The sequence below is a fragment of the Anguilla anguilla genome, chromosome 5, assembly GCF_013347855.1.
Source record: "Anguilla anguilla isolate fAngAng1 chromosome 5, fAngAng1.pri, whole genome shotgun sequence".
In the NCBI taxonomy this organism is placed as follows: domain Eukaryota; kingdom Metazoa; phylum Chordata; class Actinopteri; order Anguilliformes; family Anguillidae; genus Anguilla; species Anguilla anguilla.
In genome coordinates this window covers 24,369,507-24,394,430 of record NC_049205.1, presented here as the reverse complement: position 1 = coordinate 24,394,430, position 24,924 = coordinate 24,369,507, and the positions used below count along the sequence as shown (strand labels likewise).

At 42.9% G+C, this 24,924-nt stretch overlaps 1 protein-coding gene across 8 annotated transcripts in view; it reads left to right on the top strand.

Moving 5' to 3' along the window:
* The window catches only part of tmed3 (transmembrane p24 trafficking protein 3), a 52,006-nt gene that overhangs the window by 23,593 nt on the left and 3,489 nt on the right, over window positions 1-24,924 (top strand). Inside the window, exons 3-5 of one of the 8 annotated variants that reach the window (XR_004765346.1) lie at window positions 17,179-17,337; window positions 18,773-19,381; window positions 19,528-19,662. Coding sequence is in view for 6 of the 8 variants with exons in the window: in XM_035418579.1 (XP_035274470.1) it covers window positions 17,179-17,337; window positions 18,773-19,039 (426 nt within the window). In the remaining 2 variants the exon portion in view is untranslated. Of the gene's footprint in view, window positions 1-17,178; window positions 18,478-18,772; window positions 19,663-24,924 lie in introns of those variants that run through there. The other 7 variants (XR_004765347.1, XM_035418580.1, XM_035418579.1 and 4 more) reach the window with 7 other exon arrangements.

Sequence of the window (24,924 nt, the reverse complement as noted above, 5' to 3'; positions counted from 1 at the left end):
AGTTCTAGGTGGTTGCTAGGGTGTTGCTAGGTGGTTGCTATGGAGTTCTAGGTGGTTGCTAGGGTGTTGCTAGGTGGTTGCTATGGAGTTCTAGGCGGTTGCTAGGGTGTTGCTAGGTGGTTGCTATGGAGTTCTAGATGGTTGCTAGGGTGTTGCTAGGGTATTCGAAGTGGTTGCTAGGATGTTGCTAGGTGGTTGCTATGGAGTTCTAGGTGGTTGCTATGGTGTTGCTAGGTGGTTGCTATGGAGTTCTAGGCTGTTGCTAGGGTGTTGCTAGGTGGTTGCTATGGAGTTCTAGGTGGTTGCTAGGGTGTTGCTAGGTGGTTGCTATGGAGTTCTAGGCGGTTGCTAGGGTGTTGCTAGGTGGTTGCTATGGAGTTCTAGGTTGTTGCTAGGGTGTTTCTAGGCGGTTGCTATGGAGTTATAGGCGGTTGCTAGGGTGTTGCTAGGGTATTCTAGGTGGTTGCTAGGATGTTGCTAGGTGGTTGCTATGGAGTTATAGGTGGTTGCTAGGGTGTTGCTAGGGGGTTGCTAGGGTATTCTAAGTGGTTGCTATGGTGTTGCTAGTTGGTTGCTATGGAGTTATAGCCGGTTGCTAGGGTGTTGCTAGGCATTTGCTATGGTTTTCCAGGTGGTTGCTATGGAATTCTAGGCGGTTGCTAGGCTGTTGCTAGGCAGTTGTTATGGTGTTCCAGGTTGTTGCTAGGGTGTTTTTAGGTGGTTGCTATGGTGTTCCAGGAGGTTGCTAGGGTGTTTATAGGTAGTTGCTATGAAGTTCTAGGTGGTTGCTATGGTGTTGCTAGGTGGTTGCTATGGAGTTATAGCCGCTTGCTAGGGTGTTGCTAGGCATTTGTTATGGTGTTCCAGGTGGTTGCTATGGAATTCTAGACGGTTGCTAGGGTTTTCTAGCTGGTTGTTATGGTGTTGCTAGGTCGTTGCTATGGAGTTAGAGCCGGTTGCTAGGATGTTGCTAGGGGGTTGCTATGGTGTTCCAGGCGGTTGCTAGGTCTTTACTGAGTCCAATGACGCGACCCATAGTTCTCTATGACAAACGGTTCAAAAGTTATGAAATATCAAACATCGGCCAATCAGGAAGGGGGGTGTGGTTGATCTCCACCAATGGACAAAGGACTCTCTACCATGTCCAATGAGGCATTGCACAATTTGTGGGCAATTTTTCCCCATAGAGATGAATGGCCGAATGTTCAAATCTAGAGAGAGACCAGAGTACTGCTGCCAGAACACAGGGCATTGTGACATCACAAGGGTGAGAAGACAGAGCATTGTGACATCACAAAGGTGAACATTCCGCCATTCATTCTCTATGGGAAAAATTGCCCACAAAAATTCAAATTTTTCAAAAACCGTGCAACCAATCTTTCCAAAAAGTAATAGCACACCATTCCCGATCAAGCCGCTCGATTTGACATATTGCACGTGTATGTGGTGCGAAAACTCTGGGAGGAGTAGCGGTCCAAAAAATGGGCGGAATAAATAATAAAGAATAACTAGACAATTCCTGCAGAAATTGTGAAGTGTGGTTGCCGCCAATGCAAAGTCGACTTTCTGCTGAACAGAGTGAACAGTGGTAGGTAGTTGCTATGATGTCTGAGGCAGTTGCTAGGGTGTTGCTAGGTGGTTCTATGGAGTTCTAGGTGGTTTCATGGAATTCTAGGCGGTTGCTAGTGTGGTGATAGGTGGTTGCCATGGAGTTTCAGGTGGTTGCTTTGGAGCTCCAGCTAGTTGCTAGGGCATTGCTAGGTGGTTGCTAGGGTATTCTAAGTGGTTGCTAGGATGTTGTTAGGTGGTTGCTATGGATTTCTAGGCGGTTGCTAGGGTGTTGCTAGGCAGTTGTTATGGTGTTCCAGGTGGTTTCTAGGGTGTTGCAAGGTGGTTGCTATGAAGTTCCTAGGTGGTTGCTAGGGTGTTGCTAGGCTTTTGCTATGGTGTTCCAGGTGGTTGCTAGGGTGTTGCTAGGTGGTTGCTATGGAGTTCATGGCGGTTGCTATGGTGTTTCTAGGTGGTTGCTAGGGTGTTGCTAGGTGGTTGCTATGGAGTTCTAGGCAGTTGCTATGGTGTTGCTAGATGGTTGCTATGGAGTTCTAGGCCGTTGCTAGGGTGTTGCTAGGTGGTTGCTATGGAGTTCTAGGCGGTTGCTATGGTGTTGCTAGGTGGTTGCTAAGGAGTTCTAGGCTGTTGCTAGGCTGCTGCTAGGCGGTTGCTATGGAGTTATAGGCGGTTGCTAGGGTGTTGCTAGGGTATTCTAGGTGGTTGCTAGGATGTTTCTAGGTGGTTGCTATAGAGTTATAGGTGGTTGCTAGGGTGTTGCTAGGGGGTTGCTAGGGTATTCTAAGTGGTTGCTATGGTGTTGCTAGTTGGTTGCTATGGACTTATAGCCGGTTGCTAGGGTGTTGCTAGGCATTTGCTATGGTGTTCCAGGTGGTTGCTATGGAATTCTAGGAGGTTGCTAGGCTGTTGCTAGGCAGTTGTTATGGTGTTCCAGGTTGTTGCTAGGGTGTTTCTAGGTGGTTGCTATGGTGTTCCAGGTGGTTGCTAGGGTGTTTATAGGTAGTTGCTATGAAGTTCTAGGTGGTTGCTATGGTGTTGCTAGGTGGTTGCTATGGAGTTATAGCCGCTTGCTAGGGTGTTGCTAGGCATTTGTTATGGTGTTCCAGGTGGTTGCTATGGAATTCTAGACGGTTGCTAGGGTTTTCTAGCTGGTTGTTATGGTGTTGCTAGGTCGTTGCTATGGAGTTAGAGCCGGTTGCTAGGATGTTGCTAGGGGGTTGCTATGGAGTTCTAGGCGGTTGCTAGGTCTTTACTGAGTCCAATGACGCGACCCATAGTTCTCTATGACAAACGGTTCAAAAGTTATGAAATATCAAACATCGGCCAATCAGGAAGGGGGGTGTGGTTGATCTCCACCAATGGACAAAGGACTCTCTACCATGTCCAATGAGGCATTGCACAATTTGTGGGCAATTTTTCCCCATAGAGATGAATGGCCGAATGTTCAAATCTAGAGAGAGACCAGAGTACTGCTGCCAGAAGACAGGGCATTGTGACATCACAAGGGTGAGAAGACAGAGCATTGTGACATCACAAAGGTGAACATTCCGCCATTCATTCTCTATGGGAAAAATTGCCCACAAAATTCAAATTTTTCAAAAACCGTGCAACCAATCTTTCCAAAAAGTAATAGCACACCATTCCCGATCAAGCCGCTCGATTTGACATATTGCACGTGTATGTGGTGCGAAAACTCTGGGAGGAGTAGCGGTCCAAAAAATGGGCGGAATAAATAATAAAGAATAATAATATGTGCAATAATAATAGTGTAGTTGCCCTAAGGCAACCACACTAACTAGACAATTCCTGCAGAAATTGTGAAGTGTGGTTGCCGCCAACACAAAGTCAACTTTGTGCTGAACGGAGCGAACAGTTTCTGTAGCATGAGCAGAGACATAGTATGGTATACATGATATAACATCACGGCAACGAGTTCATTTGCAACACACGTATTCAGAGCTAAATTAACCCTTCATCAATACTTGAGATCAGCGATTTACTCACGGTATGCTGTGACGAGTGACGGCGAATCATAAAGATAGCTGGCCACTTCAGAGGGTCTTGGAAAAACGTTATATCTGCACTGCACAACCGCTCCATTTTAAAAAGCAAGACAGGGCATGTGATTGATTTATGGTTTTACGTTAAGTTCAGCTCATTTTTACCATTCAAATAAAAACATTTAACTGTGCTGCAATTCAGAGTTTAATCTGTTACCTTAGATACGAACTCATAGACACAGGATAGCCTACTACGTGTTAGCTGACCCAAATTTCTGGAGTTAGACCGGACCTGAAGCTGCTGCACACGTGCTGTTGACGGCGTTGTTCCAGTTTTCAGTACAGTCTGGCTTGTTTGAGAATTCGTTTATTCAGTAGCTGAGAGCATAAGCTTTCTAACCAGGTATAACAGCACGTCTATTTTTGTTTTTTTAATATCGTTTTTTTAGGTCAACCGAAAGCTATGTCATCATGTCATAGAACGTATTCGCTCTTTGTTAGCACTAGCATGCAAATACGCAAAGTCTGGCTTGTTTGAAAATTCGTTTATTCAGTAGCTGAGAGCATAAGCTTTCTAACCAGGTATAACAGCACGTATATTGTTGGTTTTTTTATATCGTTTTTTTAGGTCAACCGAAAGTGCTCTCATTATCGCATTAAAGCCGTTCACTGTTTGTTAGCACTAGCATTCTAAGACGCTGCATGTGACGAAACGTCGTCAACGAATTAGCGTAATGTCTCGTGAAATACTATTATTATTGAGGACTTCTGGGTATGCCTAAGCCATATGTTTGTTGATATACCTAGCTGACAGCGTTTTCATTTGTAATTTTTCATTTTGAATATCGTTCTTTCACTTCCGCAATCAGCTATTTCCTATCCTGCCTGCTGAGACCGTAGAGCTGACCGCATCACGTGTGCAAAGCCGACCAATGCTGTTACTTCACCGTTCGCATATGAATGACGTCACCTTCTCCATTCATCTCTATGGGGAAAAATTGGGCATAAAAATTAATATTTCTCAAAAACCGTGCAGCGAAACTTTCCACAAAGTAATAGCACACGATTCCCAAAGAAGCCGGTCATTTTGACATATGGCACGTGTATGTGGTGTGAAAACTCTGGGAGGAGTAGCGGTCCAAAAAATGGGTGGAAAGAATAAAATATATGAATAATAATAATATGTGCAATAATAATAGTGTAGTTGCCCTAAGGCAACCACACTAACTAGACAATTCCTGCAGAAATTGTGAAGTGTGGTTGCCGCCAATGCAAAGTTGACTTTCTGCTGAACAGAGTGATCAGTGGTTGGTAGTTGCTATGATGTTCTGGTGGTGACTATGGTGTTTTAGGTGGTGTCTAGGGAGTTGCTAGGTGGTTGCTATGGAGTTTGAAGCGGTTGCTAGGGTGTTGCTAGGTGGGTGCTAGGGTATTCTAGGTGGTTGCTAGGGTGTTGCTAGGTGGATGCTATGGAGTTCTAGGTGGTTACTATGGTGTTGCTAGGTGGTTGCTATGGAGTTATAGCCGGTTGCTAGGGTGTTGCTAGGCATTTGCTATGGAGTTATAGGCGGTTGCTAGGGTGTTGCTAGGGTATTCTAGGTGGTTGCTAGGATGTTGCTAGGTGGTTGCTATGGAGTTATAGGCGGTTGCTAGGGTGTTGCTAGCCAGTTGTTATGGTGTTCCAGATTGTTGCTAGGGTGTTGCTATGTGGTTGCTATGGTGTTCCTGGTGGTTTCTAGGGTGTTGCTAGGTGGTTGCTATGGAGTTCTAGGCAGTTGCTAGGGTGTTCTAGGTGGTTGCTAGGTCGTTGCTATGGAGTTACAGGCGGTTGCTAGAATGTTGCTAGGGGGTTGCTATGGAGTTCTAGGCAGTTGCTAGGTCTTTACTGAGTCCAATGACGCGACCCATAGTTCTCTATGACAAACGGTTCAAAAGTTATGAAATATCAAACATCGGCCTGTCAGGAAGGGGGGCAAGGCTGATCTCCACCAATGGACAAAAGACCATTGTCCAATGAGGCACTGCACAATTAGTTGGCAATTTTTCCCCATAGAGATGAATGACAGAATGTTCAAATCTAGAAAAAGACCAGAGTACTGCTGCTAGAAGTAAGACCATTGTGACATCACAAGGGTGAGAAGACAGAGCATTGTGACATCACAAGGGTGAACATTCCGCCATTCATTCTCTATGGGAAAAATTTCCCAAAAAAAGTGGAATTTCTCAAAAACCGTCTACCGAAACTTTCCACAAAGTAATAGTACACCATTCCCGATCAAGCCGGTCGATTTGACATATTTCACATGTATGTGGTGCGAAAACTCTGGGAGGAGTAGCGGTCCAAAAAATGGGTGGAAAGAAATAATAATAATAATATGTGCAATAATAATAGTGTGGTTGCCTTAGGCAACCACACTAACTAGACAATTCCTGCAGAAATTTTGAAGTGTGGTTGCCGCCAATGCAAAGTCGACTTTCTGCTGAACGGAGTGAACAGTGGTAGGTAGTTGCTATGATGTTTGAGGCAGTTGCTAGGGTGTTGCCAGATGGTTCTATGGAGTTCTAGGTGGTTCCATGGAATTCTAGGTGGTTGCTAGGGTGGTGCTAGGTGGTTGCTATGGAGATTCAGGTGGTTGCTAGGGCATTGCTGGGTGGTTGCTATGGAGTTATAGGCGGTTGTTAGGGTGTTGCTAGGCAGTTGTTATGGTGTTCCAGGTGGTTGCTAGGATGTTGCTAGGTGGTTGCTATGGAGTTATAGGCGGTTGCTAGGGTGTTGCTAGGCAGTTGTTATGGTCTTCCAGGTGGTTGCTAGGGTGTAGCTAGGTGGTTGCTATGGTGTTCCAGGTGGTTGCTAGGGTGTTGCTAGGTGGTTGCTATGGTGTTGCTAGGTGGTTGCTATGGTGTTCCAGGTGGTTTCTAGGGTGTTAGTAGGTGGTTGCTATGGTGTTGCTAGGTGGTTGCTATGGAGTTTTAGGCCGTTGCTAGGGTGTTGCTAGGTGGTTGCTATGGAGTTCTAGGTGGTTGCTATGGAGTTCAAGGTGGTTGCTATGGTGTTGCTAGGTGGTTGCTATGGAGTTCTAGGTGGTTGCTAGGGTGTTGCTAGGTGGTTGCTATGGAGTTCTAGGTGGTTGCTAGGGTGTTGCTAGGGGGTTGCTAGGGTATTCTAAGTGGTTGCTAGGTCTTTACTGAGTCCAATGTCGCCACCCATAGTTCTCTATGACAAACGGTTCAAAAGTTATGGAATATCAAACATCGGCCAATCAGGAAGGGGGGCGAGACTGATCTACACCAATGGACAAGCGACTCTCTACCATGGCCAATGAGGCATTGCACAATTTGCGAGAATTTTTTCCCTATAGAGATGAATGGCAGAATGTTCAAATCTAGAGAGAGACCACAGTACTGCTGCTAGAAGAGACCATTGTGACATCACAAGGGTGAGAAGACAGAGCATTGTGACATCACAAAGGTGAACATTCCGCCATTCATTCTCTATGGGAAAAATTGCCCACAAAAATTCAAATTTTTCAAAAACCGTGCAACCAATCTTTCCACAAAGTAATAGCGCTCTATTCCCGATCAGGCCGCTCGATTTGACATATTGCATGTGTATGTGGTGCGAAAACTCTGGGAGGAGTAGCGGTCCAAAAAATGGGTGGAAAGATAGAATAATAATAACTAGACAATTCCTGCAGAAATTGTGAAGTGTGGTTGCCGCCAACGCAAAGTCGACTTTGTGCTGAACGGAGTGAAAAGTGGTAGGTAGTTGCTATGATGTCTGAGGCAGTTGCTAGGGTGTTGCTAGGTGGTTCTATGGAGTTCTAAGTGGTTTCATGGAATTCTAGGCCGTCGCTAGGGTGGTGCTAGGTGGTTGCTATGGAGTTTCAGGTGGTTGCTATTGAGCTCCAGGTGGTTGCTAGGGCATTGCTAGGTGGTTGCTAGGGTATGCTAAGTGGTTGGTTTGCTAGGTGGTTGCTATGGAGTTCTAGGCGGTTGCTAGGGTGTAGCTAGGCAGTTGTTATGGTGTTCCAGGTGGTTGCTAGGGTGTTGCTAGGCATTTGCTATGGAGTTATAGGCAGTTGCTAGGGTGTTGCAAGGGTATTCTAGGTGGCTGCTAGGATGTTGCTAGGTGGTTGCTATGGAGTTATAGGCAGTTGCTAGGGTGTTGCTAGGCATTTGCTATGGAGTTATAGCTGGTTGCTAGGGTGTTGCTAGGCATTTGCTATGGTGTTCCAGGTGGTTGCTAGTGTGTTGCTAGGGGGTTGCTAGGGTATTCGAAGTGGTTGCTAGGATGTTGCTAGGTGGTTGCTATGGAGTTCTAGGTGGTTGCTATGGTGTTGCTAGGTGGTTGCTATGGAGTTCTAGGCCGTTGCTAGGGTGTTGCTAGGTGGTTGCTATGGAGTTCTAGGTGGTTGCTAGGGTGTTGCTAGGTGGTTGCTATGGAGTTCTAGGCGGTTGCTAGGGTGTTGAAAGGTGGTTGCTATGGAGTTCTAGGTGGTTGCTAGGGTGTTGCTAGGTGGTTGCTATGGAGTTATAGGCGGTTGCTAGGGTGTTGCTAGGGTATTCTAGGTGGTTGCTAGGATGTTGCTAGGTGGTTGCTAGGTTGTTTCTAGGGGGTTGTTAGGGTATTCTAAGTGGTTGCTATGGTGTTGCTAGGTGGTTGCTATGGAGTTCTAGGTGGTTGCTAGGGTGTTGCTAGGTGGTTGCTATGGAGTTCTAGGCCGTTGCTAGGGTGTTGCTAGGTGGTTGCTATGGAGTTCTATGTGGTTGCTAGGGTGTTGCTAGGGTGTTGCAAGGTGGTTGCTATGGAGTTCTAGGCGGTTGCTAGGGTGTTGCTAGGTGGTTGCTATGGAGTTCTAGGTGGGTGCTAGGCGGTTGCTATGGAGTTATAGGTGGTTGCTAGTGTGTTGTTAGGTGGTTGCTATGGAGTTCTAGGCCGTTGCTAGGGTGTTTTAGATGGTTGCTAGGGTGTTGCTATGGGGTTGCTATGGAGTTCTAGGTGGTTGCTAGGGTGTTGCTAGGGGGTTGCTAGGGTATTCTAAGTGGTTGCTAGGATGTTGTTAGGTGGTTGCTATGGAGTTCTAGGCCGTTGCTAGGGTGTTTTAGGTGGTTGCTAGGGTGTTGCTAGGGGGTTGCTATGGAGTTCTAGGTGGTTGCTAGGGTGTTGTTAGGGGGTTGCTAGGGTATTCTAAGTGGTTGCTAGGATGTTGCTAGGTGGTTGCTATGGAGTTCTAGGCGGTTGCTATGGTGTTGCTAGGTGGTTGCTATGGAGTTCTAGGCGGTTGCTATGGTGTTGCTCGGTGGTTGCTAGGGTGTTGCTAGGTGGTTGCTATGGAGTTCTAGGTGGTTGCTATGGTGTTGCTAGGTGGTTGCTATGGAGTTATAGCCGGTTGCTAGGGTGTTGCTAGGCATTTGCTATTGAGTTCTAGGTGGTTGCTAAGGTGTTGCTAGGTGGTTGCTATGGAGTTCTAGGCGGTTGCTAGGATGTTGCTAGGTGGTTGCTATGGAGTTATAGGCGGTTGCTAGGTTGTTGCTAGGCTGTTGTTATGGTGTTCCAGGTGGTTGCTAGGGTGTTGCTAGGTGGTTGCTATGGTGTTGCTAGGTGGTTGCTATGGAGTTCTAGGTGGTTGCTAGGGTGTAGCCAGGCATTTGCTGTGGTGTTCCAGGTGGTTGCTAGGATGTTGCTAGGTGGTTGCTATGGAGTTTTAGGCGGTTGCTAGGGTGTTGCTAGGCAGTTGTTATGGTGTTCCAGGTGATTGCTAGGCTGTTGCTAAGTCGTTGCTATGGTGTTCCATGTGGTTGCTAGGGTGTTGCTAAGTGGTTGCTATGGTGTTCTAGGTGGTTACTATGGTGTTGCTAGGTGGTTGCTATGGCGTTATAGCCGGTTGCTAGGGTGTTGCTAGGGTATTCTAGGTGGTTGCTAGGATGTTGCTAGGTGGTTGCTATGGAGTTCTAGGTGGTTGCTAGGGTGTTGCTAGGTGGTTGCTATGGAGTTCTAGGCGGTTGCTAGGGTGTTGCTAGGTGGTTGCTATGGAGTTCTAGGCGGTTGCTATGGTGTTGCTAGGTGGTTGCTATGGAGTTCTAGGCGGTTGCTAGGGTGTTGCTAGGTGGTTGCTATGGAGTTCTAGGTGGTTGCTAGGGTGTTGCTAGGTCGTTGCTTTGGTGTTCCATGTGGTTGCTAGGGTGTTGCTAGGCAGTTGTTATGGTGTTCCAGATTGTTGCTAGGGTGTTGCTAGGTGGTTGCTATGGTGTTCCAGGTGGTTGCTAGGGTGTTGCTAGGCGGTTGCCAGGGTATTCTAAGTGGTTGCTAGAATGTTGCTAGGTGGTTGCTATGGAGTTTTAGGCGGTTGCTCGGGTGTTGCTAGGCAGTTGTTATGGTGTTCTAGGCGGTTGCTAGGGTGTTGCTTAGATGGTTGCTATGGAGTTCTAGGTGGTTGCTAGGATGTTGCTAGGTGGTTGCTATGGAGTTCTAGGCGGTTGCTATGGTGTTGCTAGGTGGTTGCTATGGAGTTCTAGGCGGTTGCTAGGGTGTTGCTAGGTAGTTGCTATGGAGTTCTAGGTGGTTGCTAGGGTGTTGCTAGGGGGTTGCTAGGGGGTTGCTAGGGTATTCTAAGTGGTTGCTAGGATGTTGCTAGGTGGTTGCTATGGAGTTATAGGCGGTTGCTAGGGTGTTGCTAGGCTGTTGCTAGGTCTTTACTGAGTCCAATGATGCGACCCATTGTTCTCTATGACAAACGGTTCAAAAGTTATGAAATATCAAACATCGGCCAATCAGGAAAGGGGGCAAGGCTGATCTACACCAATGGACAAAGGACTCTCTACTATGTCCAATGAGGCATTGTACAATTTGTGGGCAATTTTTCCCCATAGAGATGAATGGCAGAATGTACAAATCTAGAGAGAGACCAGAGTACTGCTGCTAGAAGACAGGGCATTGTGACATCACAAGGGTGAACATTCCGCCATTCATTCCCTATGGGGAAAAATTGCCTACAAAAATTCAAATTTTTCAATAACCGTGCAACCAATCTTTCCACAAAGTAATAGCACACCATTCCTGATCAAGCCGCTCGATTTGACATATTGCACGTGTATGTGGTGCGAAAACTCTGGGAGGAGTAGCGGTCCAAAAAACAGGCGGAAAGAATAATAATAATATGTGCAATAATAATAGTGTAGTTGCCCTAAGGCAACCACACTAATAAATAATATGTGCAATAATAATAGTGTAGTTGCCCTAAGGCAACCACACTTATAATAATAGTGTGTTTGCCTAAGGCAACCACACTAATAATATGTGTAATAATAGTAGTGTGCTTGCCTAAGGCAACCACACTAATAATGAATATGTGCGATAATAATAGTGTAGTTGCCTGAGGCAACCACACTAATAATAATATGTGAGATAATAGTAGTGTGATTGCGTAAGGCAACCACACTAAATATGTGCAATAATAATTGTGTGTTTGCCTAAAGCAACCAAACTAACTAGACAATTCCTGCAGAAATTGTGAAGTGTGGTTGCCGCCAATGCAAAGTCGACTTTCTGCTGAACAGCGTGTACAGTGGTAGGTAGTTGCTATGATGTTTGAGGCAGTTGCTAGGGTGTTGCTAGGTGGTTCTATGGAGTTCTAGGTGGTTTCATGGAATTCTAGGAAGTTGCTAGTGTGATGATAGGTGGTTGCTATGGAGTTTCAGGTGGTTGCTATGGAGCTCCAGCTGGTTGCCTGGGCATTGTTAGGTGGATCCTAGGGTATTCTAAGTGGTTGCTAGGATATTGCTAGGTGGTTGCTATGGTGTTCCAGGTGGTTGCTAGTGTGTTGTTAGGTGGTTGCTATGGAGTTCTAGGGTGTTGCTAGGGGGTTGCTAGGCAGTCGCTATGATGTTTGAGGCAGTTGCTAGGATGTTGCTAGGTGGTTGCTATGGAGTTATAGGCGGTTGCGAGGGTGTTGCTAGGCAGTTGTTATGGTGTTCCAGGTGGTTGCTAGGGTGTTGCTAGGTGGTTGCTAGGGTATTCTAGGTGGTTGCTTGGGTGTTGCTAGGTGGATGCTATGGAGTTCTATGTGGTTACTATGGTGTTGCTAGGTGGTTGCTATGGAGTTATAGGCAGTTGCGAGGGTGTTGCTAGGCAGTTGTTATGGTGTTCCAGGTGGTTGCTAGGGTATTCTAGGTGGTTGCTTGGGTGTTGCTAGGTGGATGCTATGGAGTTTTATGTGGTTACTATGGTGTTGCTAGGTGGTTGCTATGGAGTTATAGCCGGTTGCTAGGGTGTTGCTAGGCATTTGCTATTGAGTTATAGGCGGTTGCTAGGGTGTTGCTAGGGTATTTTAGGTGGTTGCTAGGATGTTGCTAGGTGGTTGCTCTGGAGTTATTGGCGGTTGCTAGGGTGTTGCTAGGCAGTTATGGTGTTCCAGGTGGTTGCTAGGGTGTTGCTAGGTGGTTGCTATGGTGTTCCAGGTGGTTGCTAGGGTGTTGCTAGGTGGTTGCTATGGAGTTACATCCGGTTGCTAGGGTGTTGCTAGGCATTTGCTATGGTGTTCCAGGTGGTTGCTAGTGTGTTAGGTGGTTTCTATGGAGTTCTAGGTGGTTGCTAGGATGTTGCTAGGTGGTTGCAATGGTGTTATAGGCGGTTTCTAGGGTGTTGCTAGGCAGTTGTTATGGTGTTCCAGGTGGTTGCTAGGGTGTTGCTAGGGTATTCTAGGTGGTTGCTAGGGTGTTGCTACGTGGATGCTATGGAGTTCTTGGTGGTTACTATGGTGTTGCTAGGTGGTTGCTATGGAGTTATAGCCGGTTGCTAGGGTGTTGCTAGGCATTTGCTATGGAGTTATAGGCGGTTGCTAGGGTATTCTAGGTGGTTGCTAGGATGTTGCTAGGTGGCTGCTATGGAGTTATAGGTGGTTGCTAGGGTGTTGCTAAGCAGTTGTTATGGTGTTCCAGGTGGTTGCTAGGGTGTTGCTAGGTGGTTGCTATGGTGTTGCTAGGTGGTTGCTATGGAGTTATAGCCGGTTGCTAGGGTGCTGCTAGGCATTTGCTATGGAGTTATAGGCGGTTGCTACGGTTTTGCTAGGGTATTCTAGGTGGTTGCTAGGATGTTGCTAGGTGTTTGCTATGGAGTTATAGGCGGTTGCTCGGGTGTTGCTAGGCAGTTGTTATGTTGTTCCAGGTTGTTGCTAGGGTGTTGCTAGGTGGTTGCTAGGGTGTTGCTAGGTGGTTGCTCCGTCTTTACTGAGTCCAATGACGCGATCCATAATGCTCTATGACAAATGGTTGAAAAGTTATGGAATATCAAATGTCGGCCAATCAGGACAGGGGGCGAGGTTAATTTACACCAATGGACAAAGGACTCTCTACCATGTCCAATGAGGTGTTGCACAATTTTTGGGCAATTTTTCCCCATAGAGATGAATGGCAGAATGTTCAAATCTAGAGAGAGACCAGAGTACTGCTGCTAGAAGACAGAGAATTGTGACATCGCAAGGGTGAGAAGACAGAGCATTGTGACATCACAAGGCTGAACATTCTGCCATTCATTCTCTATGGGGAAAAATTGCCCACAAAAATTCAAATTTTTCAAAATCCGTGCAACGAATCTTTCCACAAAGTAATAGCACACCATTCCCGATGATGCCGCTCGATTTGACATATTGCACGTGGTGCGAAAACTCTGGGAGGAGTAGCGGTCCAAAAAATGGGTGGAAAGAAAGAATAATAATATGTGCAATAATAGTAGTGTGATTGCCTTAGGCAACCACACTAATAATAATATGTGCAATAATAATAGTGTGTTTGCCTAAGGCAACCACACTAATAATATGTGCAATAATAATAGTGTGTTTGCCTAAGGCAACCACACTAATAAATAATATGTGCAATAATAATAGTGTGTTTGCCTAAGGCAACCACACTAATAATAATAATAATCCGAACAGATACAATAGTGTTCCACCAGCTTCACTGCTTGGACCCCTAATAATAATAATCCTAACAAATACAATAGGGTTCCACCAGCTTCGCTGCTTGGACCCCTAATTAAAATAAATAATATCAATGTTTTTGCACTCTACAAAAAAACTTGTATTCAAGTCCTGATTGGCTACTGAATCTTACAACAAGCCTTGGAATGCTGGGCACATTTAAATAGGGATGGGAATCGAGAACCGGTTCAAAGTTGTCCTGTTCATTGGAATTGTACGCCTCCGAGCTTATCGATTCCGTTTATCGAAGCCAGCATGTTTTTACGACAGCTGCGCATTGCAAAACAATGACGTAACGTCTTGGGGGAAGCACGCACGCAGGCAGCCTCTCTCAGGTGTTTGTTTTGAACGGCAGCTGTCACAACAAATTTGATCCGGGCTGCCAGCCTTGATACATTCTGTTGCGATAAAGATTTTAAGACAACTCAGCAATTTCTCTGGATTAACGGGTTATTTTCTAGCCTGAAATGCGATCGTATTACTAAATGGCTACACTTGTCATGTAACGTGCAAGTAGTTGGCTATTTCCCTGGATATGAAGTAAATGTTTTTACCAATAAATAATAATAATAAATACGATTTTATCCATGGACATAGCTATACAAAAAGGCAAAATAAATGTTGTGGTTTGGGCTGGAAACGAGCTGTAAGAGCGGGATATGCACAACACTGCCTTCTGATTGGCTACTGAATCTTACAACAATGTTACAGCCTTGGAATGCTGGGCACTTTTCAACAACAACAAAATATCTATGTATCTATGTTACTGACTGTTTGGCTAGCTAGCTAAGTTAGCTAAATGACCACTTTGTTGTGCACATCAATGTCCTCAAGCTAACTCTATTAATAAACAAGTGAAGTTGTTATTTCGATGGCGATTAATAAATCATGTAATGTTACAATGTATCGAACGTTACATTCATGCTACTTATTTAACCTTACCTACACACTTCTTAAGTTAATATAAAATGTACTTACCGACGAGATTAAGTGATAACACAGTTTGTAACGAGGTTAGTTAGCCTACTAAAGAAATGGTGCCTTGCTAGGTACCGTTAGCTTGTGATAGTTGGAAGCATCAAGTGTTGAACATCACTCTATGCACAATGAGGGTAAAGAACACTCATCTCAGACCTGCTGTTTTCCTATAGTGCGTTTACGTTTTAACCAACAGATGTCGCTGGAAAAAAAAAATCCCCGATGCTTAGGCCCGGCGGGGGGTCAATTTAGGCCCGGTGGGCCACCAGGCTTGCAATACACTGGCGGAAACCCTGCAGTATATTCGGTGTGTACGCAAAGGTGAAAAAGACAACAATGATAATACCCCTGAGAATTTCTAAGTAAACAATGCATATTCTATTCAGGTTTCTCTGAGTAAAAAGGTTTTATCAACTAGTATGTGATTATATGTGCGAAATTAGTTTTGATAGCGGTTTATTGGGAAATTCGTAAAAAAAATGACACAAACTGCTGATACTGTTTTACTGAGTTCATGTTTTTTTTTATTTTTAAAATGCACTTATTTTAAGCCCAAATGTTCAGGAAAGTTGTGGAAGGAGGAGTATATACAGTTAAGGCCAAAATTTTAAATACACCTGGATATTCAAACTCAGTTTTTCCGCAACTCTGCACATTTCATGTTACCATACATTTCTTTTGGCAAGTCATCTACTTTGTTCATCTCAGAGGTCATTTTAAAACAATCAATTAGAGACAGATTTATTTCAGCTTTAATTCACTATATCAGAATTACAGTGGGTCAAAAGTTTACATACACTATGTTGATTGTCTCTTTAAACAGTCTGGAAGATTCCAGAAATTGATGTAATGACTTAGTAGCTTCTGATTTGCCAACTGTCATAGTTAGGAGTTAATTGGCACCTATGGCTGTAAGGGCCTACCTTTAGAGCCACTGCCTTTTTGCCCATGATACCATGGGAAAATCCAAGAAACTCAGCCAAGACCTCAGAAAAAAAAGTCTGGTTCCTCCTTAGGAGTAATTTCCAAACAACTGAAGGTACCACGATCATCTGTACAAACAATTGTATGAAAATATAAAAATCTTGGGACCACACAGACACTGCATCGAGGCACAAATGAACTCCCAGAGTTTCACAAACTTTGGTCTGAAAGGTTCAACTGAGCCCCAAGACAACAACAAAGAAACTGGTGAAGGACTTGGAGGGAGCAGGTACCAAAGTATCTACAGCCACCGTTAAGAGAATCCTACATCGCTATAGCCTGAAAGGCTGTCGCGCAAGGAAGAAGCCCCTACTTCAAGACTGGCATAAAAAATCCAGAATGAAGTTTGCAGGTGATCACCAGGATGAAGACCTAGCCTTTTGGAGGAGTGTTCTCTGGTCAGATGAAACAAAAATTGAACTGTTTGGCCATAATGATCAGCGCTATGTATGGAGAAAAAAGGGTGAGGGTTTTAATCCGAAGAACACCATCCCAACTGTGAAGCATGGGGGTGGCAGCATCGTGTTGTGGGGGTGTTTTGCTGGAAAAGGGACTGATGCACTTCAGAAAATAGATGGCATCATTAGGAAGGAGGATTATGTAGAAATACTGACGCAACACCTCAAGACATCAGCTAGAAAGTTAAAACTTGGTCGCAACTGGGTCTTCCAGCAGGACAGTGATCCTAAGCATGCCTCCAAAGTTGTAACAAAATGGCTTAAAGACAACAAAGTGAAAGTGTTGGAGTGGCCATCACAAAGCCACAAAGCCTGAATCCCATAGCAAATTTGTGGACTGAACTGAAAAAGCGTGTCCGAGCAAGGAGGCCCACAAACCTGACTGAGTTGCACCAGTTCTGTTAGGAGGAATGGGCAAAAATTTCAGCAAAGCATTGTGAGAAGCTTGTGGAAGGCTACCCCAAGTGTTTGATTCAAGTTAAGCAATTAAAAGGCAATTCCACCAAATACTAATAAAGTGTATATAAACTTTTGACCCACTGAAAATCTGATATAGTACATAAAAGCTGAAATAGATCTCTCTCTTAGCTATTATTTTCAAATGACCACTTATGGAAATAAAGTTGACACCCTAATTGACTTAACACAGGAAATGTATGGTAACATGAAATGTTAGTTGTGAGAGTTGTGAAAAATAGTTTGAATGTCTCTAGCCTAGATGTAGGTAAATTTTTGGCCTCAACTGTAAGTTGATTGTTTGGGCAGTTGTGCCATCAAATTTAAACCTTGCTAATGCTCAATACTCCATTTCATTGCTCCTTTTTGTATATAGTTTTGCTGAAATTATAGTATAGACTGTTGTTTAGTTAAGACGGGTGCTTTTTTTGGGCTTTGGTTAGATGTTGTTTGGGCACACTTGACTAGGTAGTTTATGATTGACTTCTTTGTAAATGTGTGCATTCGCATGAAATTGGGCTAGTTTTAAAATGTACTGCAAGCACAGTCGGGTGCAGTGTGTGATGCAAGTGTATTTATTTTTGATGATTACAGTGGAATATGATCCACCTCCTCCCCCTTTCAGATGGTCTCTGCCCATGAGATCCTGACTAACTGCAAGGTTATGGTGGGCCTCTTTTCGGTGTAGATACTTTATAAGAGTGAGATTGCACTGTAATGCTTTCAGATGGATATTCTGAATAAAGGCCTATTTTTCAGATGGAGTCAGCCTGCCTCTCCATCCATGAGATCTTGAAGGTAGTGACAGACTCACAGACGTGGTACCGGCTCCGGGAGGCACAGGACAGGATTCGGGCTGAGGACCTGCATGAGCGTGTGTCTTACTGGTCCATTGGGGAGACGGTCATCCTGTTCGTGGTGAGCATTGGCCAGGTGCTCATGCTCAAGAGCTTTTTCAGTGAGAAAAAAACCAATGTGGCTGCCAGCACTTAGAGACAGAACACTTGGAATCCCCTTTGTCCCCTCACTGCTTGACATTGTTTTGTGTCAAATACACAAACAAAGCCAGTGTAAGTGCTCCCTGGGCTATGTCCCTCATTTTCTTGTGACAGAATCTGGAAGGACATTTCATTTAAATCTCAAATGATGCTTCACTGTGATTTTGTACCTTTCTGTATTGCTCAGTGTTTTTCTATGTTGCTGTCAGTGGGAATGTACATGTTCCTCTACAATTCTTAGTAAATCATTTTATAATTTGTGGACTTCTGATTAGTTTCTGTTGAAAGCAGTTTGAGCAATGTATTGGAATCAATTAAAGAATTCTTCTTTGGCCTCATTACTATTTATTTTGTTGTCCTTCAGGATTTAATGTACTACATCCTCATTTTGTCATACATTATATTTTGCGTAATAAAATATTTAAGAATTTTCAATAATTTTATGAGTCATAATTATTCTTGTTACTCAACCAAAGCAACATATTGAATATTTGACCTTTTTCCAAATAAAACTGCAGAGGTGCCAGTGTTTGAGAATGTAGTGGTTTTCCTAATAAGGCGTCTCTGTGATTGCAGTGCAAACATAATGTCTCTGTGATTGCAGTGCAAAGATAATGCTACTCACTGGCCTCACAAAAGGCAATGTTAAATTAGGAAACCTTGTGTTTATGGAAATGTTACATTCTGCATCTAAGAGTTCATCAAAAGTGAAGTTAACTGCAGCAATTTTATGCAGATGCCCTTCTTTTGTTTTATTTTTGTAGCATTTAGAGTGACGCATTTCATTCCTTTTGTGTTAATTTAATTTTAATTCCTCCAATGATTTCTCCTTTTTGAAAATGTCTTGCAAAGATGTGTGTGTTGCCTTTTCTGGTAGCTTATGAGTGCTTTACTTTACCAGAGGGCATTATTGTATGTTGTATGCTGTGCAACGCCATGTTTTTGAGGAAAACGTATAACGGGTTGATGTTCTGTGATTCCATTCATAATGCCCTCACAGGATGCTATCACAGTTAGCATGGCCAAATATACCATTATTACACAACAAATCTCAAAATGAGTTGTCTACTGTTGTGAAATCCTTGTTACTTGGGATTAACCTATAGTTGGAGGTTAACACATTACTTATAAATGAGCCTTTCCTCTGGACTACCTGGGGGATCTTCTCTGTCTAATCGCTGGGGCCTTCCCAAGCCCTAGCCGGACCTAAACGGGTATTCCACGGAGGAACTGGGTCTCTGGGGACCTGGGTAATGTGTGGTGCACTGATATTGAATCTGAGGAGGAAGAGATCTGTGCAGAGGTGCGGTGTGTGTGGTGCGGGAACCATCAGTACCCTGTTGACTGTACCCCAGCAGAGGCTGCAAGCCCACCTCCCTGTCCACGTGTTGCCTGTCATCACAGTGAACCTTCAGAGGATCCCTGGACATCAGCCACCAGCCCTGCAGAGGAGCCCTCGCTGCCAACTGCCACCAGTCCACAGAGGCTCCATGGCTTTCGATGGTGCCTTGGGACAGAGTGGCGAGGCTGCAACCTCCGGGCGGTGCCTCGAAACAGACCTGTGGGGCATCGGCCTCCAGGAGCACCTCTGTTTTCCCACAAGAGATAGCAGGATATTATGAATTCATAAACATAAAACTGGATATGCCTACAGGGCAATATAAGGGCCTAAGTATTTTTAGCTGTCAGCAGTTGCAGACTGAGGACAGCCCACCCCCACTCAACATTTGAAAGAAGAACCAAATTTGTGCTATGAATGTATTCATAATAGTATTGTGAACATATATTATTGTAAACATCAGAATTTATTGAATTGAAAAAAGTACTCTTGCTAGACTGGGGGAGGATTACTTGAGTTTCAGAATATTGATTTTCACTGCCCTGCTTGCACACAACAGATATGTTGGAAAGAAAAATAACCTTTTGGAATGAACAATAGAGAAGAGTAAAAGAGTATATTTGAGGTAAAATATCTGATTAGATAGCCAATGTATACTTTATATAAAATCATAAACTGTGACGCATTACTGTGTGCTTAGTGCTATCTCTCTGGAAGAATGTAATAAGGTCATAACTGTGTGCTAATTCCCTTTCCCTGTTCTCCCTCCAGTCACTTCCTGGCTTTGCACTCAGCAGTTTCCAATGTGCCATATAAAGAAGCGGCCCCTCTACATGAGCGCTAGGAACACCATTCTGAAAGCTACGATGGCTGGTTCAAAGGCATCTTCAAGGTCATTTTACAGAAGTAAGACGCCTCATACACTGCCCCTACCCCCATGTGGAAAACCAGGTTAAATGGTGTTTTATCTAAAATAAAAGACCAAACTAAGTTGATTACCATTTTTCAATTTTAAAATAATTTTTTCTTAGACTTTTAGGGAATATATGTCTACTTATATGTCAGATGCATCAGAAATGAAGAAGGAGCATTGCTTTCTAAGAGTAAAGGTATTGCTGATAGTTATTTCGTTGAGAGTTTTCTAGAGAAGAAGTTAATAATAGACTGAAAGGCATATTCAGTACTCAGAAAGTCTTATGAGATACTGAAAGACGATAAAGAAGTACTTCTTGAATTACTTAAACTAAAGACAAACAAGGCAGCAGGTCCTGATGACATATACCCAAGAGTATTCAGAGAGTTAGGTGAGAGAATTTTTAAACCACTAGCAGGTATTTTTGACAGTCCCTAGAAACTGGAGAAATACATGAGGACTGGAAGCGTGGTAATATAATACCAATATATAAGAAAGGGGATGGTACTGATCCAGGAAACTACAGGTCTGTAAGTTTAACTTGCATAACATGTAAAATACTGGAATCTATCATTAGAGACAGATTGGAAGTATTTCTTGAAAATAGCAACATCCTAAGGGATAGCCAGCATGGTTAGGGAAGGTCATGTCTGACAAACCTGGTATTCTTTGAAGAAGCTACCGAGTGTTTTGATTATAACAAGGAGTATGATACTATCTACTTAGATTTCCAAACGGAATTTGATAAGGTACCACATGAGAGACTTGTTAGTAAAATGAAGACAGTAGGAATTAGAGGATGTATTTCAGAGTGGATTCAGAACTAGCTACAAGGTAGAACACAAAGAGTAGTAGTAGGAGGGATATTATCTGAGCAGGGAGCTGTTAGACACTAGGATCAGTGCTAGGACCACTGCTCTTCCTCATTTATATCAATGACCTCGACAGGGACATAGAAAGTACATTAGTCAAATTTGCAGATGATACAAAACTGGGAGGACCAGCTAATAGTTTGGAAGCTACTAAAGTAATAAGATTTCAATAAAATCCAGAAGTGGGCAGAAACCAATAAAATTTAATATAGCCAAATGTAAAGTTCTGCATGCGGGAAATAAAAACATTAGGCAGGATTACTTTATGGGAGGAACAAAATTGGAATGTGATCAGTTTGAAAAAGACTTGGGAGTAATAGTTGATCAAAGCACTGCACTGTGCTAGAGCAGTAAAAAAAAAAAAAAAAAAAGGCCAACAGAATGCTGGGATATATAGCCAAAAGTATTGAGTATAAATTCAAGGAAAGTTATACTTATACAATACATTTGTTAGACCCAGGGATTAAAGTTCTCCGTCGCTACGATGGATTTCCGTCAATTGGATTCCAGAGAGGCCATGTATGAAATCAGTGTAGATCCGAAGGGGAAAAAAGCGACGGGAGGGGGGTGTTACGGGACTTAGGAATCGCGCTACCAGGTGATAGGTAGCTGATTTGTATAGGCGTACAATCTACTTGGATGTCGGTAATTATATACACTCACTGGCCACTTTATTAGAATAAGATGAAAACACATTATTATACTAACGAAAACACAAAGTTCAAGTATTCCTAGGATTCTAAAGACCTGCCTTAATTAACCCTGTACCGACTTTCAAAATGAAATACACATACATGATATATATGTACTTTTTTTTCCTTTTAAAATAAAAGTGTCACTTTGACGCACTTTCGCGGTAATCCGCCGACTAACTTTGCCATAGTTCTAGTGTTAAATAGGCTATTGGTGACACCGTGAGCCCGGCGGCTGTATGAACCCGTGAGATGTAGAACGTAGGCTATTTGAAAGGTGAACAGACAGTTAATGACCCAAACGCAAATATTCACGTAGGCTTTCATAGATTGAAAACAGCATTGAAATTACGTAAAAGAAAACTGGCAATAGAAAAACTGTTCAAAAGCATCATCTTCCCTTAAAACACTATTGGTCTCGAGTATTTGAACAAAATGTACAGTGAGCCTCTAACCACCATGCTGCTACCAGATGTGCAGTAGATACTACAAGCATTGTTTCTCCTGATTAATTTTCCTGTTGAAACCGATGGAAAAAATATTCAGGAGAAACAATGCTTGTAGTATCTACTGCATATCTGGCAGCAGCACTGTGGTTTGAGGCTCATTTGATAACTTGGACCCTTGATGACTTAAAACCATTTAGCCAACAAATGAGTTCCATACTGTATCAGCATAATTTACAACTGAATCTAGTCCCACCCCCAATTCCCATAGAGATCCATTGCCCTGGAGTGTAGGTTAAAGCCTCTTTACAACTTGATGGCTGCATTAGAGAACAGCAGCATTGGTTATGTGTGGGATGGTGCTGAAATCTCACTTGTTTAGCAGGGGTCAAGGGCTAAGGGCGGGTACACACTATCCGCCTTTTACTGAGCTACCTCCGTGTTTTTTTTTACATGTAAACTTATGTGAAGCGTCCGCACGGCGGAAAAAAATTAACTCTAAAAAGGCGGCGCATCACCCACCTTCCCTAAAAAAAAAAAATGCCGGGCAGTGTGTGTGTACATGCCCTAATGTGGGGGCCTCCTCTGTAACTTGTTTTACAAACTGTAGAGGGGTAATATGACTTGGCCTCACAGCCGGCGGTGGCTATGGGCAAACATGGGCGAACCAATCAAAGGTTCCATCCAACAGACCCCCCCCCCCCCCCCCCACAAAGACCCCAGTTGACCAGCCCTGCTTGGCCTGAAAAAAAGTTTCAGTCAGTTTTTTTGCTTTAATCCCTGTAGACTACACTTGGAGTATTGTGTGCAGTTCTGGGGACCGTACTACCAGAAAGATATGAAGGCTTTGGAAGGAGTTCTAAGAAGAGAAACAGAATTGATTCCTGGTATGAAAGATAAAAGCTGTGAGGAAAGACATGAGATACTTAACCACTTCAAGCTTAGTAAAATGAGACTCAGGGGTGATTTGATGGAGGCTTTTAAATTCATAAAGGGGATCAACAAAGTGAACTACAAGAGATTCTTCAGGTTGAGTTCTGTTAGTAGAACAATGGGACATAAATGGAAATTAACAAAAGGTAGATTCCATACAAAGGAAGACAGATTCCAACATTAGGAAGAATTTTTTCACACAGAGAGTAGTCAATGTGTGGAATAGCCTGCCAGGTCACGTAGTAGAGGCAGAAACTGGGGGTTTTGAAGACTAGGCTTGATACAGTGTTTGATTCTGTCTAGTCTGTCGGAGATCAGAGCACTAATTTAGTTATGAAAATGGCGAGCATTGTTGGGTTGAATGGCCTGTTCTCGTCATTATATTATGTTATTTTAAAATGGTAAGGATAGATAATTAAAACGTGACTCTTTTAACAGTCCTCACAGGTGGCACCAGTTATTTAGGTTTAGCAGTATAAATGAAATAAGTAATTAGTCTAATAAAATTCCTATTATCTTAAATATCTAAATTGATACATTTTTAAATTTCAATCAATTAACCCTTTCTCCCGAAGCATTTATAATGGCAATTTTCACTTGGGTGTACTACTGTTAAATAAATCCATACAACTTTGTGGCAACACACAGCAGAGAGCATATGACATTATTTGAAGGGGACATGTGTGCCATCAAGACTATGTATCAAGATTTAGAAAAAATATGAAGAATAATTCATGGTGTACACAACATGTACATAAAAATGCAATTGTACTGTTTATTTCACATAATTCACATGAGCTAGAGTGAAAATTATTATATAGAATTCCGACCACTGTAAAAACAACTGTATAGATAAAAACCAAAAGCAGTTCAATTTTGCAGGGGTTTTTCCAAGATGTCCCAAAACACATAATCTGCACCACAATAACACATTTTCAACAGATAAGAGAGGAGAATCAATTCTAACATGTTTCGAGTGTCAATAGTTTACAAGAATTAACATTATATTCAATGCTGAAATACGTGCTTTAGCTGGCAGAAATTTAACTGAAACCTAATATTAGTTTGGGTTGAACACGCTGTGCTGTTGCTAATGTTACTGCTGTGAATGTCACCTACCTATTGCCAAAGAATTTGCCTGTTATAAGCTTTGCAAAAGAGAGAAAGATGGTCTGTACCTATGACAGCGACCGATTGTAGCTTGCATCTGCAAGTGTGTTTACATTCCAAACATGTTAATCAATGAGAAATTATCTGCTAAACATCTAAAAAATATCTGCGCTATTTTGGGAATGGCTGAACCCATTGACACCAATGAGGGTTCATTTTAATGGTTACAGTCTTGTTCAATTAGTTCAAAATCTGTAACTTGATTGACTTAAAACAAAACCTATCGCTGTTCACATAAGCAAATGCCTGCTATACAAAATACTGCTGTACAAAAAAGGTGGTCAGATAAACCAGCCATGTTCTAAATGGATTCTTGTTGGATTGAGTTCAAAATAGCGTCTGACCTAGCTAACAGCGTTAGCTTGAAAACAAGCAGAGGTATTTTGCATTACAGACACATGTACATGGACAAAGGAGCCAGTATTGTATATAGCAAAAGTGAATCTAATGTAAGTACATTACATATGGACATTTTTCCTGAATGATTAATTTAGTGATCTGAGCTACTTTTCTGACAGCTGAAAGGATATACGATTTTTTTTGTGCAAAAATAAATAAGACCATAGAAAGTACAAAAAAAAGTGAGTTACTGTGTAATAAGTGATTGGGGGAGGTTCATTGTATTTTAATCCCATGTATTGCCCTGAGCACTGATAAGGGAATGAGTGGCGCTGTTGGCCAGGAAGGAGTCTCTTGCAGGTGCTATCCTTGAATGTGTGGCAATCAAATTTTTAATTGATATACCTGAAGCTGCAAATTCTATTCAAACAAAACTTACTATCTAACAGCCAATAAATCAGGAAAGCAGTTGTCAGCCCTAAGTAAAAGGATAAATAGTAAACCAGTTATAATACTTAAAGATAATGAAACACAAGCCTTGATAACAAATAATAAAACAATAAATGAGAAATTTACAAACTTTATAAAACAGAATTGGAAGTGAATGATGAAACATTGGAGAGCTACTTGGAAAATATTAACTTAAAACAGTTATCATCTATACAACAGGAATACCTTAAAACTTCTATTACTCAAAATGAAATAAAAGAGAAACAGAAAAGCACCCGGATTAGATGGATTACCAATTGAATTTTATATCCATTATTGGAATTTAATATCTTCTCTCTTCTATCAAATGGTGA